The following is an 11,955-nucleotide window of genomic DNA, read 5'->3' on the forward strand; positions in this document are numbered from 1 at the left end:
GCCGGAAATACGGAGCACGTCTGGTAGTACCTGTGGAGAGAGAAACCACGTTATCATGGGGCTGATGAACTTTCAGCAGAATTGGAAAAAGTTAGAGATGTAACAGACTTTAGGCAAGTCCAGAGTCAGAGAAAATTGGGTGTGAAATGGGAGGAAAAGTCTTTGATAAGGTGGTAGAAGACAAATCAGACAAACCTTGGCCTTGTCTCGTTTAGCAATCCCGATGCCCCAAAGGTTCTTGCAAATTAGCCTGCGTAACACTGTAGCTACTCACCTGGCTGGCTAGGAGGTGTGGATACTTCATAGGCGACTGTTTAAAAAACTCACTAGTAGGCTTTTGGCAATGATTCCAGTCTCAATTTTTTGTGCCTTGCAGCTCAGAGGAAAGGTCATAGCTTAAAATATGCTTTGTTCATTCTAATGACACTAAGGTGTCAGCTTGGCTCAGCTGGTAGAACTCTTACTTCTGAACGGCGGGTTGAAGTGCCACTTTTTGAGTAGCCTTTTGGAGGTGACACTAAACTGAGGCCTGTGTGGCTGTTCCGTTGGATGCTAAAACCTCTTTGGCACTATTTGAAGGGGAGCTGGGAATTCTCCCAAATCTTCTGGCCAGCATTCCTCCCTCAACCAACATCACTTGGCTAGTTGATATTCAAGCTCAACTCTAATATTTAGCAGGCAATCTCTTGCAGTATGTTGGAGCTGATATAGCCACTCTGTGGGGATGGGGGGGAGGGTCCGACATTTTAAACAGGCAGTTTCAACCTGATCTCATATCCCAGACGCCACGTGGTTCAGACGTATATGTGGTCGGGCAACATTGCGGGATTACAGGCAACAATTACACTGCAGTGGTATTGTCACTTTACACTCTGTAGCATTCAAACGTTTTCCTCCTTTCTCCTCAGTGATGAACCAGCAGCAGATGACGCCAAACACCACAGTGCCCCCTCCTGTTGTGCCCTCGCCGAATTCTCGGATGGCCATGATGAACCTGTCCAGTGCCATGACGGTTCAGCAGAAGCATCAGCAGAAGATGCGGCTCCAGCAGATCCAAATGGAGAAAGAGAGGATTAAGCACCTGCAACAGGAGCTCATGAGACAGGTAGTTATTTCCAACCCGCCCCCCCCCCCCCCCGCCCCCATTCCCACGGTATCTCCTCTCCAAGATTACACCCAGATGCTGTTTAAAATTTCCTTTGATGCCGATGTTGGTAAATGCATTGCAGAGTTAGTGTCTTAACTGGTTGTTTTTTTCTTTAGCTATAAACTGACATTTAAAATAATGACTGACTTTGAAACATGCCAACATGGTTCAACAAGGTAACCTAACACTAACAAAGTAAATCAGCCAATGCACTAATTGTCTAACTTCTATAATTTGGTGGTGTCCCATAAAAGCAAGTGGTCAGATTCTCTGAAGAAATCAGATTGTTTCGATTGTTGACTGGTTTTTGAAACTTTTTGGCAAATAGATTACTGTCTGTCATTGCAAACACATGAAAACCAGCCTCCTCCAATTGTTTGGTAGGTAAGTGCGACATATAGGAATGAACTCTGCCATATAGAGAATAACTTGTCTTCGCTAAACTAGCTGATTCTGGCCAGAGAGGAATTTGGTTAAATTATGATTAATCTTAGCATCATCAGTTTGACAGAAAGCAACCCTGATTCTGCTCCTGATTGGGATCAAGTGACAGGCGCTAAAACATGCAATTCCCTGGGCTTTCAAAGAGCATTCCACATATGTTGGGCTAGATGAGAGACGGTGTTGCAAGAAGGCGACATCGCTGTCAACCCTGACTCCAGATTCCACTCACCTGACCTTTCAACAGCACATCCCAAACCTGGAATACTCACCACCTAGAAGGACAAGGATAGTAGGTACTTGGGGGGCACTACAACCTTCCAGGTTCCCCACCAAGTCAACAAGACTTAGATGTATATCACTATTCCTTCATCATCACTGGGTCAAAATCCTGGATCTCTCTGTCTAAAGTCCTGTGGGAGCACCTTCCCAACATGGACTGTAGCAGTTTAAGAAGACAGCTCACCACCACTTTCTCTAAGAGAGTTAGGGTGGAAATTAACACTGGCCTTGCTCGCCCATGTCACCTAGAGTGAATAAGGAAAGATATTTGTATTTCCATGCGGAATCAGTGGGTAGTGATCAGGAGAAGGAACCCTGGTTGAATTTAACTCCGTAAATCATGGATACAAGGTTTTTTAGTCACAGAGATCGAGAACCAGAATCTCAAGGTTTCTACATTAGATTAGCTGACCTTTCTCCACCCAGCCACACACCATGCCCGCCAAGCCCCCACCTCGGGCCTACCATCCCCCAATTCCTTCCTGAAAGTGATCTGCAGGAATTGGAGGGGAAGAGAGGAAGAATAACAGAGACCATCTCTAGGCAAACAAAACAAACACTTCCTGTTATCGATCTCTGCTACATTATCTTCAAAATAAATCCTGTTAGGAATATGATTGTTTTTCCTGGAGGATTTCGCCTTAGGTCTCTCCACAGGAAGCAAATAATAGAGCGTTAAAGGGACAGTCAGCAGATTTGTCAAATATATATATATATATATATATATATATATATATGTGTGTGAGTGTTATTCTCGGATAATTTGACAGCCAATAAATTATTGGGCGGAAATTAAAATCATCAGTTCATCTCATACATCTGTCTCCCTGTCATTCTCACGTTTTGTTGCACTCGCTTTCTCTGTCAATCTCACATTCTGTACCTCTCTCCCTACCTTCCCCTGAACCTCTGTCAATCTCTCAGTCTGTGTGTCTGCTTTGCTGTCTTGTTTACATTCACTTGCACCAACTAAGGAGCATCCCAGTGCCTTCTGACACATATAGTTAGGAACTACTTACTCATCTAGTCAAACACCCACAGCTTGCTCACACAGCACCAATGGAGACCAGTACTTGGTTGTCTGACCATTAGTTGGTACTGCTGGAGGTGGGGAACCTGAGGAGTAGTTGAGAAAAAGACTACAGATTTTGAATTAGAGAAAAAAAAACAGAAAGAAAGAAGTCTAACCCCAGATAAAGGAAAGCGTGTGAACCATGTAAAACATGCCTGATCTAAGCCAGTATATAGGAAACTATATACCTGCTGACTGACAGGTGGGGGATAATAAGGGAGATCAGTAGCAATCGGCATGTAAGCTGTGTTCGTGCTTGTGCATGTTTTGCTTCATAGACTCCTGTATTCAGCCCAGCCTGTGTCTTCTTCAGAGGAAGAGTAACTACGCTACTGTTAGTCGATCTTAAACAGGGGTCCCTCCCACGACTCAGGCACGGTTGGTTATTTGATGACAAAGATATTTTGCTTCTTTGTCAAGTAACTCAGAAATCAACAAAAGGAAAAACCCCTACTAAAATTAAATTAGTTGAACAGAGGTGTGGATCGAACTTACTGATGATGTAGAATATGGAGTAGAATGGGCCTATATTCTCCAGCTGCCTTCCCTGGCTGCAGAGTCTAGAACTAGGAGTCGTAAAGGATCAGATATTTAGGACTGAGGTAAGGAAAAATATCTTCACTCAGAGGGCTGTTTTCCCCTCTGGATGCTCAGTCCTTGAGTATATTCAAGACTGTGATCAATATATTCTTGGAGGCTCCCGCCTGAATTTTTGCTCCCGTGCTGGGAACGCGGAGTCAGGAATGTTTTCGGCTCCACAAACCCGACTCGGGAGAAAGTGCCCGGAAGTGCGTTCCGGAGGGAGTCGGATGTTAACAGGTAAAGGGCTTGCTGCCCCGGGAAGAGTTTGGACACAGCCACAGGAAAATTCAGGGATCAAGGGATATGGGGATAGTGCGGGAAAGGTGAGGTCAAAGACCAGACATGATCTTACTGAATGGTGGAGGAGGCACAAGGAGCCATGTGGCCTCCTCCTGTTCCTATTTCTAATTTTCTTAATGGAAACTAGACTCTTTCCCAAGAGGAGGGGGAGAAAGCAGGAAGCAAGCTTCCATTTAAAGATGAAGATTTCACCAGCAGGCAATCTTAGCTGAAGAGAAGTTGAAACAAATCACATCAGTGAGCCTGGATTCGGAATAAAATGGGGTAGATTTTTAGTTTGTCTGATGTCGAATTGGCAGTACATTTTCTATCTTCCAGCTTTATTCGTGTTGACTTTAATGGAAATAAAAATCAGGAGAGATGTAAAAGAGGCAGCTGATTCGCTATCATCTGTTTTGCGCTATCGCTTAGATGGTCTTAATCCCATTTCTGGACAACCTGTTTCTCACAAAGAGAGGCCATAAGGATGTCTGGATTGGGAAAACAGCAAAACATTATTATTGATGTAGTAGGTGGCTGCAGAGGCTGAGTTTCAGACCCATTGTTGGCATAGAGAAGGAGGAAATGCAATTTTTATTCACCTCACCTTATTGGCACTGGGCACAAAAATTGAATCACATGCCAATTGTTACAAAGGTCAAACAAGCACTTCAGGCATCTTCCTTCCCATTGGTCTCCCAGTGGCAACGCTATTATTCATACCCTGCTATGGTTCCCAAGTCCGTGAATCACCAATGTCAATTGAATGGAATGAATGCTTTAAAAGTGTCTTTATTAGAGCTGGCTCTGTACAATGTGGACTTGGCTGCGGTGTAGTGACAGCTCAGAAAATGGAGACACCAGCTGTGTGTCTCCAGTATGCACACTCACCACTGAACTATCTCCAGCAATAATGGCATATCACAGCAACTTGTGCCTTCAAATCCGGTGTACTGGAATTTGGCCCAAGTTTATCAAAATACATTTGATTCAAACATTGGTTTCTTGTGAGATGGGGCAAGTAGGCTGTAGGCTAATCTCAACCTGATTACCTGGGAGTTTGATAGAATTACACTTCACAAATAATTTACAGCATAGAAACAGGCCATTCAACCCAAATGGCATTTCTGCTTCACACAAACCTCTTCCCACTCCTCATCATCTAACCCTATTAGCATAATGTTCTGTTCCTGTCTCCCTCATGTGCTTATCTAGCTTCTCCTTAAATGCATCCAATCTATTTGCCTCAACTACCCCTTGTGATAGTGAGTGAGGAGTAGTGGAGTTGGGTGGCCCTAATCACTCCTTCTAGTTGCTAAAAGTGGTGCAATGGTAAATAGTCTGTTCAACTCAAACAGTCCACCTGAGTGTGGGACTTATGAGCTGAGTGGATAGAACTGTCACCCAGTGAGAAATTAGGGAGGAACTCGGATTTTGGGTCAGAGCTTTTAAAACCAAAATTGTAAATTTTGAGAGAGTTTTTGTCTCCTCACTTCTGCCAAGAGTATCTAACCTGATATCCTACATATCAGAGCACTGATTTGAGAGAGGTCACCTCTAACACACATTAGTTAGGTTCTTATCTTCCATAGCGCTACCTTAGGAAGTAAAACTTGTGTTTTATATAGGGCTCGGCCACAATCTCTGGATGTCCCAATGTGCTTTCGAAACAATGGGCCTGATTTTAATTTGTATAAGTCGGTGGGTTTTGAATGGGTATAAATCTCACCCAATGAGTAACTATCAAAATGCAGTCACTCTTGTTATGTAGGTAAACATGACAGCCAATTTGTATATTGCCAGGTCACACAAACAGCAAATGAGTGAGTGACCAGGTAATCTGTTTTAGGCAGTTTTGGTTGAAGGAAGAATGTTGGCTGGGACATCAGGAGAATTCCCTTTTTGTTTTGAATAGTGTCAAGGGGTCGGTTGCATCCACTCGAGCAGATAAAACAAAAGGCCCTCCCAATAATTTCTGACTGTGAGGGGAGACTGCTACCATTGGAAATGAGTTCACACGTTTTTGAAGCTCCATTAGAGAGACTGTGAAGTAACTGTTATAATTTGGCTGCCCTGGTGCAGAACTTTGTCTGATGGGAGCACATATCTGGAATCCGGGCACAGAGATCAGATAGGAACAGAATATGGCGTCAGCTATGAATCGGACATATTACGCCACAAAAGGTTTCGTCTGAACTCATTCAGTAGTGCGGTTATCTCCAATCTAGGAGGTCATGGATTCAAGCCAAACTCAGGAACTTGAGCACATAAATTAGGCTGACACTTCAGTACAGTACTGAAAGAATGCTGCACTGCCAGAGGTCTTGTCTCTTCGATAAGACATTAAACCAAGGATATGCATGCCCTTTGAGATGGATGCAGAAGATCCTGTGACACAATTAAAAGAACAGCAGAAGACGTGCCTCATGCTCTGACTAACATTTATCCTTCAGCTGCTGCCATCAAAACAGGTATCTTATCTCATTTGATGTTTGTAGGACCTTGCTGCGTATAAATTGGCTGTTGTATTTGCTTACATGATAATAGTGACTGCACTTCAGATTCGTTGATTGTGAAGCACTTTGGATATCCTGAGGATGTGAAAAGAACTATACAAATGCAAGTTCTTTCTGTCAGTCGGGATTCAGTAGTAGCTCTCTCACCTCTAGGTCAGAAGTTTTGGGTTCAAGTTTGGAACCAGATACTTGAGTAACTAAATCTAGGCTGACACTCCAGTGCAGTACTGAGGGAGGGCTGCACTGTCAGAAGTTCTATTTTTTTGGACGAGACGTTAAACTGAGGTCCTGTCTATCCTTTCAGGTGGGCATAAAAGATACCATGGGACCATTTCAAAGAAGAGTGGGGAAGATCTCCATAGTGTCCTGGCCAATATTTATTCCCCAACCAATGCCTTCAATTTGATCATGTACAATAAAAAAAATGTTGGAAATGCTCAGAAGGTCCAGCAGCATTTGTGCTGAGAAAGAAGCAGAGTTAAAATTTCAGGTCAATGACCTGTCATCAGGACTGTTCTGACAAAAAGTCACAGGGTTGAAATATTAACTCTCTTTCTCGCTCCAGAGATGCTACCAGACCTACTGAGTATTTCCAGCATTTTCTGTTTTTATTTCAGATTTCCAGCATCTGCAGCATTTTGCTTATGTGTTAGCGATCTGATCGTTTATCTCATTGCTGTTTATGGGAGCTGGCTGTGTGCAAATTGGCTGTTGCATTTTCCCTGCACTACAACAGTGACTACACTATGAAAGCACCTTGGAGCCTCTTGATGTTGTGAAAGGCACTATATAAATGCAAGTCTTTCTTTCTTTAACCTCCGTGCCTATACTCACAGTACATGATCCCAGTGGAGATCAAAAAACATACATCTCGACCTAAGCATGTTCCTTTGTAAACAAATCTATTGTGCAGTGCCCATTAAACCTGGGTGGTAATATAATATTTTGAGAGGGCAGCTTATTGTGCTGGTCAGACAAGCACAGACCAGTTAATTAAATCCAGTAAATCTACAAGCCGCAAAGTGGAAAACACCCGCCTAGACATGCCTGCAGGATGCTGTATAGTAACCCCTACCAGGAGTGGGGGAGGGAAGTGAGGGGGAGGGGTGAGAGCAGGGGAATGACTGACTCAAGAAAGAAGAGCCCCATTTCAAATCTTGCGCTGCTGTTTTCATACAGGCTGCCAGAAGAAAATGCTGACTAAACGGACTTAGCTTCTGTTGGATGACAGCAGGAAGCAGAGCCCGAGGCTCAGGCCTGTGAGAGGGGCTTGTTTTTTTCTCTCTCTCTCTCTCTCTCTCTTCTTCACTGAAGTATCAGGGGGCCTTAAACAGCAGTGACCGAGTCGGCCTTGTCCCTGCCTATTCCCGAGTGGGATGCAGATGCTCAAAGCCCCATCAGACAGAAGAACAGAAAGAATTCCAGGAGATCCTTCGGCGGCGATCAATTTTATCGCGAGGAATTGAGGAACTTGATGGGCTGTTCGTTGTCCAAGTGGTTCAAGGTTTAAAGGAGGAAAGCTGGATGTTTTTGAAAAAAACAAAAAAAATTGTGTTCATAATTAATTTGTGCGGTGTCACAGCAGCTTGACCCCTCTCAACAGACACCTCCCCGTGTCAAAAGTCTCAATGCACCACCATTGAAATCAGTGCCCTGCAGCAAAATCTTTCCAAACTGCATGCAATGCTAAAAGAGGGAGTGTCACCTTAGGGACAGCTCCGCAGGCTTACACAGTGAACTATGACCTAGTTCTGTAACTTGTTTCTGAATCGCCTGTGTTTTACATGGTGGCCCATTGACATGACATGCCGCAGAGCGCTGAATGGTCTCTCCTTACATAGAAAATATCTAATCTTACATCAGTTAAAAACAACGCTGGAAATCGCAAATGAGAACAGAAAGTGCTGAGAATTCAAAGCAGGGCAGGAGAACAAACTTGCTCTTATACAGCACCTCTTGAGGCATCCCAAACTGCTTCACAGGCAAAGTATTTCTGAAGTGTAGTCACTGTTGCTGGAAATTTAGGCAGCCAATTTTCACACAGCAAGGCCCCATAAACTGCAGACCAGATAATCCTATCCAGTGACGTCGTTGAGTGATAACTGTTGGACAGAACACCAGGAATAATTCCCTCACTCTTCTTTGAAATAGTGCCATGGGGCCCATCAGAGGGTCCAGCCAGAACCACAATGTCTGCTGTACATCCAGAGAACAGTGAGCGAATGGAAGAAGCCCTCCTTCCTCCATTCACTTCCCCATCAAAATTCACCCCTCACGTAGATTCTTCCTCAAATGAACTGTGTTCTGATGGTACTGGGCAGACTTCTGTTTGCAATCTTGGATTTCCCAGCACATAGTCACGTCCAACATGGAGAGAACCCGGTAGGAATTGCCACAAATTGAAAGAAAAATAAAAGAAACTGCAAATGCAGGAAATCCAGAACAAAAACTTAAAACACCCAGCCAATCTGTCTGCCTCCATGAATAGAATGGGCTGGTTAATGGCACAGATAGAACCTGCTGTGTATGTAGGGTTGCCAACTCTCCAGGGTTCTAAAGGCTAACCTCCATGAACCTGCTGCAAACGCCCCAGGAGAAAAATACCGGTAGTATGAAAAATGAATTGTTTTTCTTTATTTTCTTTGACCATTTCTATTTATTAGTGACAAAAATTTGGGAGGTTGACAGGTAGGAAAAGGCTGATTGCACGGGTGCTCAGGCAAGCAGTCATGTGAAGTAACCCCCAGAAATGAGTCCAAACAGGGTTGGCAACCCAAGATCCAAACCTGAGATATTAAGCTGTCTTTTCTCATGCTGTAAGTATAGATGGCTCTCTGTACTTCCAGCATTTTTTGTTCGTTGTTAAAGAGGAAGAAAGTTTTCCACAACTAATAGATATTGAGCGATAATGGTTTAATAGAAACCCGAGTGCATTTTCACTTCCATTCACGTGAATAGACGGCCGATTCCCAGCATCAGTTTTACCATCGGTTATCAAGTTGAAAATCAATCCCAGTGTCACTACAGCCAAGACTGTGCTGTTCAATCGCCAATCATCAATAAATACTGGTGAAGAGGTAGGGGCATTATACAAGTTTCCTATGATCAAAAAGTGTTTGGTAGCACTATAATGTTTTGATTTTTTTTCTTTATTCTTTCATGGGATGTAGGTGTCGCTGGCAAGGCCCCAGTATTTGTTGCCCATCCCTAATTGCACCTTGAATTAAGTGGCTTGCTTGGCCATTTCAGAGGGGCAGTTAAGAGTCAACCACATTGCTGGGGGTTGGTGTCACATGTAGACCAGACCAAGTAAGGATAGCAGATTTCCTTCCTAAAGGGACATTGGTGAACCAGATGGGTTTTTACAACAATCGATGATAGTTGTCATGGTCACCATCACTGAGACTAACTTTATAGTTCCAGATGTTATCAATTGAATTTAAATTCCATTACCACTACGCCACTGTGTGAGCGTGTGTGTGAGAGTGTGTTTGTGTGTGTGTGAAGGAAAATGGTCTGTCAGATTACATTGGCATTTATAAGCTGACTGAGTCAGAGGCCCACAAGCTTAAACGTGACTTGTTCCTATTTAAATGGCCATTTTTTTTCTCTAGGGTTGACATTTGGTTACAGCGTTTGTATTTCTTTCAGGAAAAGGCATTGTATAACCAGATCCCCAATCAGATTCCCATTGAATCGGATAACATCTCCACAGCCCAGAATGCAGTCTCTACACCGACTATGACACAGGAGATGCACGCCATCACAAATAATGGCTCCGACCCCTTCCTCAGCAGGCAAGTTGTGTTTTAATTCACAGGACAGGAATAACAGAATCAGCTGAGACTGACCTTTTTTATACCAGAGACTTTGATTTAATACCATGTTAATAACAGACTTCCCTTTCTCTTCCACCTACCCACCCCCACTCCTTCCACCACTCCACCCACCACCACCATCACCTTTCCCTGCTGATTTTCATACACAGTGGACCATACCATTCACGGCAGGCAAGTGCAGACAGTGGTTTAGGATTAGGAAGGACACCTGAAGACTTTCTGGGTCACGTGGAAGAAATGGATACAGGTGAATTCAGAGCAACAAGGCTCATTTTCTTTCTTGACTATAATACCGGACTTGGCGAATGTATGATAAATCAATGCCATTGAATCTTAAAACGGGTAACTAATTAATTAAAAAATTCTTTGGTGTAAAGTGCGTATTTAAAAAATCCCACAATTTCTGAACCTATCTGTTCGAGCAACACGATGTAAACAAAAAGAGAGACCAATTCAAACAAACAATTAGCACCAGGAGGTTATCAGGAGGTTATGCTGAATATCTCTATTTGAGGTAGGTGGACTGTATTTGGCATGGTAGGTAGCGAATAATCCAAAAGCCTGCACCGAGAATTCAGTATAATGTAAAAGAGGGGGAATGGTTTAATTCATTAGAATTCTTTACAATGTGAGTGAATGGTTTGGTCATTGGAGTTCAACACAATGAAAGTGAATGGTAAGTAGGTGAGCCCATGTTCATTCTGTAGAGAGGAAGTGAATGGGGATTAGATTGGTTAATTGGATGTTTATAGATTTTCTGGTCTGTACAGCGCAGTTCCAAATTGGGCAGTCCACTTACCCACTGAGTCATTGGAAGAACTAGAGGTTTGAAAGAAGCAAATTATGCCATCCTCAGGATATCCCAACATGTTTCGCAACCAATGTTATGTAGCCGAACGTGTTTGGTAGGTTTGTTATATCTGCTATTTTTAAGGTAGATGGTGGGGGTTGTTGTAGTTGTGCTAAAGTTTTAAGTGTGAAGTATGTATGCTAACACTTCTGTGGATCCCCAAATAAGCCCAAAATACTTTACCCACAGGAGACATGGGGCAAACCGCTATGACTGCAAATCAACCCAGTCGCTTCCCTGACTTCCTGGACTCCCTGCCTGGAACCAATGTGGATCTCGGGACCCTGGAAGGTGAAGACCTAATGCCAAGCCTGCAGGAGCCCTTCGGATCGGACATCTTGCCTGACGTGGAGTCCAGTCTCAACCCTAAAGAGACTTTCCTCACTTGGTTGTAAGCACTTCAGGAAGTTCAAGGAAGAAAGAAGGAGAGAAAGAAAACTAAAATAAAAATTGAGACAGTTACCTTTTCTGCTTGGATTAGAGGCAAAGTGCCTCAAGTAGTGCTTTTTGTTTGCCTGATGACTCTTACGCTCTCCCCTACACCCCAAAGTGGTATATGCTTGTCATTTAAATAAAGAAAAGGCGGCTAGCAGTACTTTATATGAACTATATTCTTGAACTATCTCAATGTCTTTGACCTTCCACGTGTTCATGGGATTAACCTCTCTAGTAGAAGATCAAAGATTTCACTGCTTATCCTATTTTGCATGGCAAATTGGATGATTTTTTTTGTCCATTATTATAATATTATTATATTATTAGCAGCCAAAAGGAAGATGAAAATGAGCCAAAGAGACTAGCAGTTTGTTCTTTCTTGTGTAATAGCATGGCTGAAGTCTGTTTGGTTCAAAGTTGAAAGAAACACATTGGGGAAGGGGGTGGGGGTGAGTGCGGGGGGGGGGGGGGGGGTGGGGGTGGGGGGGTGGGGGTTAATGCAAATAGCCGTG

General features: G+C 43.4%; 1 protein-coding gene across 2 annotated transcripts in view; it reads left to right on the top strand.

Moving 5' to 3' along the window:
- The window catches only part of wwtr1 (WW domain containing transcription regulator 1), a 148,596-nt gene extending 137,013 nt beyond the window's left edge, over window positions 1-11,583 (top strand). For both annotated transcript variants that reach the window (XM_041183024.1, XM_041183025.1), the window contains 4 exons: window positions 909-1,105; window positions 9,971-10,116; window positions 10,308-10,405; window positions 11,198-11,583. In XM_041183024.1, the coding sequence (XP_041038958.1) occupies window positions 909-1,105; window positions 9,971-10,116; window positions 10,308-10,405; window positions 11,198-11,403 (647 nt within the window). In that variant the 3' untranslated portion in view covers window positions 11,404-11,583. The remainder of the gene's footprint in view (window positions 1-908; window positions 1,106-9,970; window positions 10,117-10,307; window positions 10,406-11,197) is intronic.
- The last annotated feature ends 372 nt before the right edge of the window (window positions 11,584-11,955 follow it).

This window comes from Carcharodon carcharias, chromosome 2 (genome assembly GCF_017639515.1).
Source record: "Carcharodon carcharias isolate sCarCar2 chromosome 2, sCarCar2.pri, whole genome shotgun sequence".
Classification (NCBI taxonomy): domain Eukaryota; kingdom Metazoa; phylum Chordata; class Chondrichthyes; order Lamniformes; family Lamnidae; genus Carcharodon; species Carcharodon carcharias.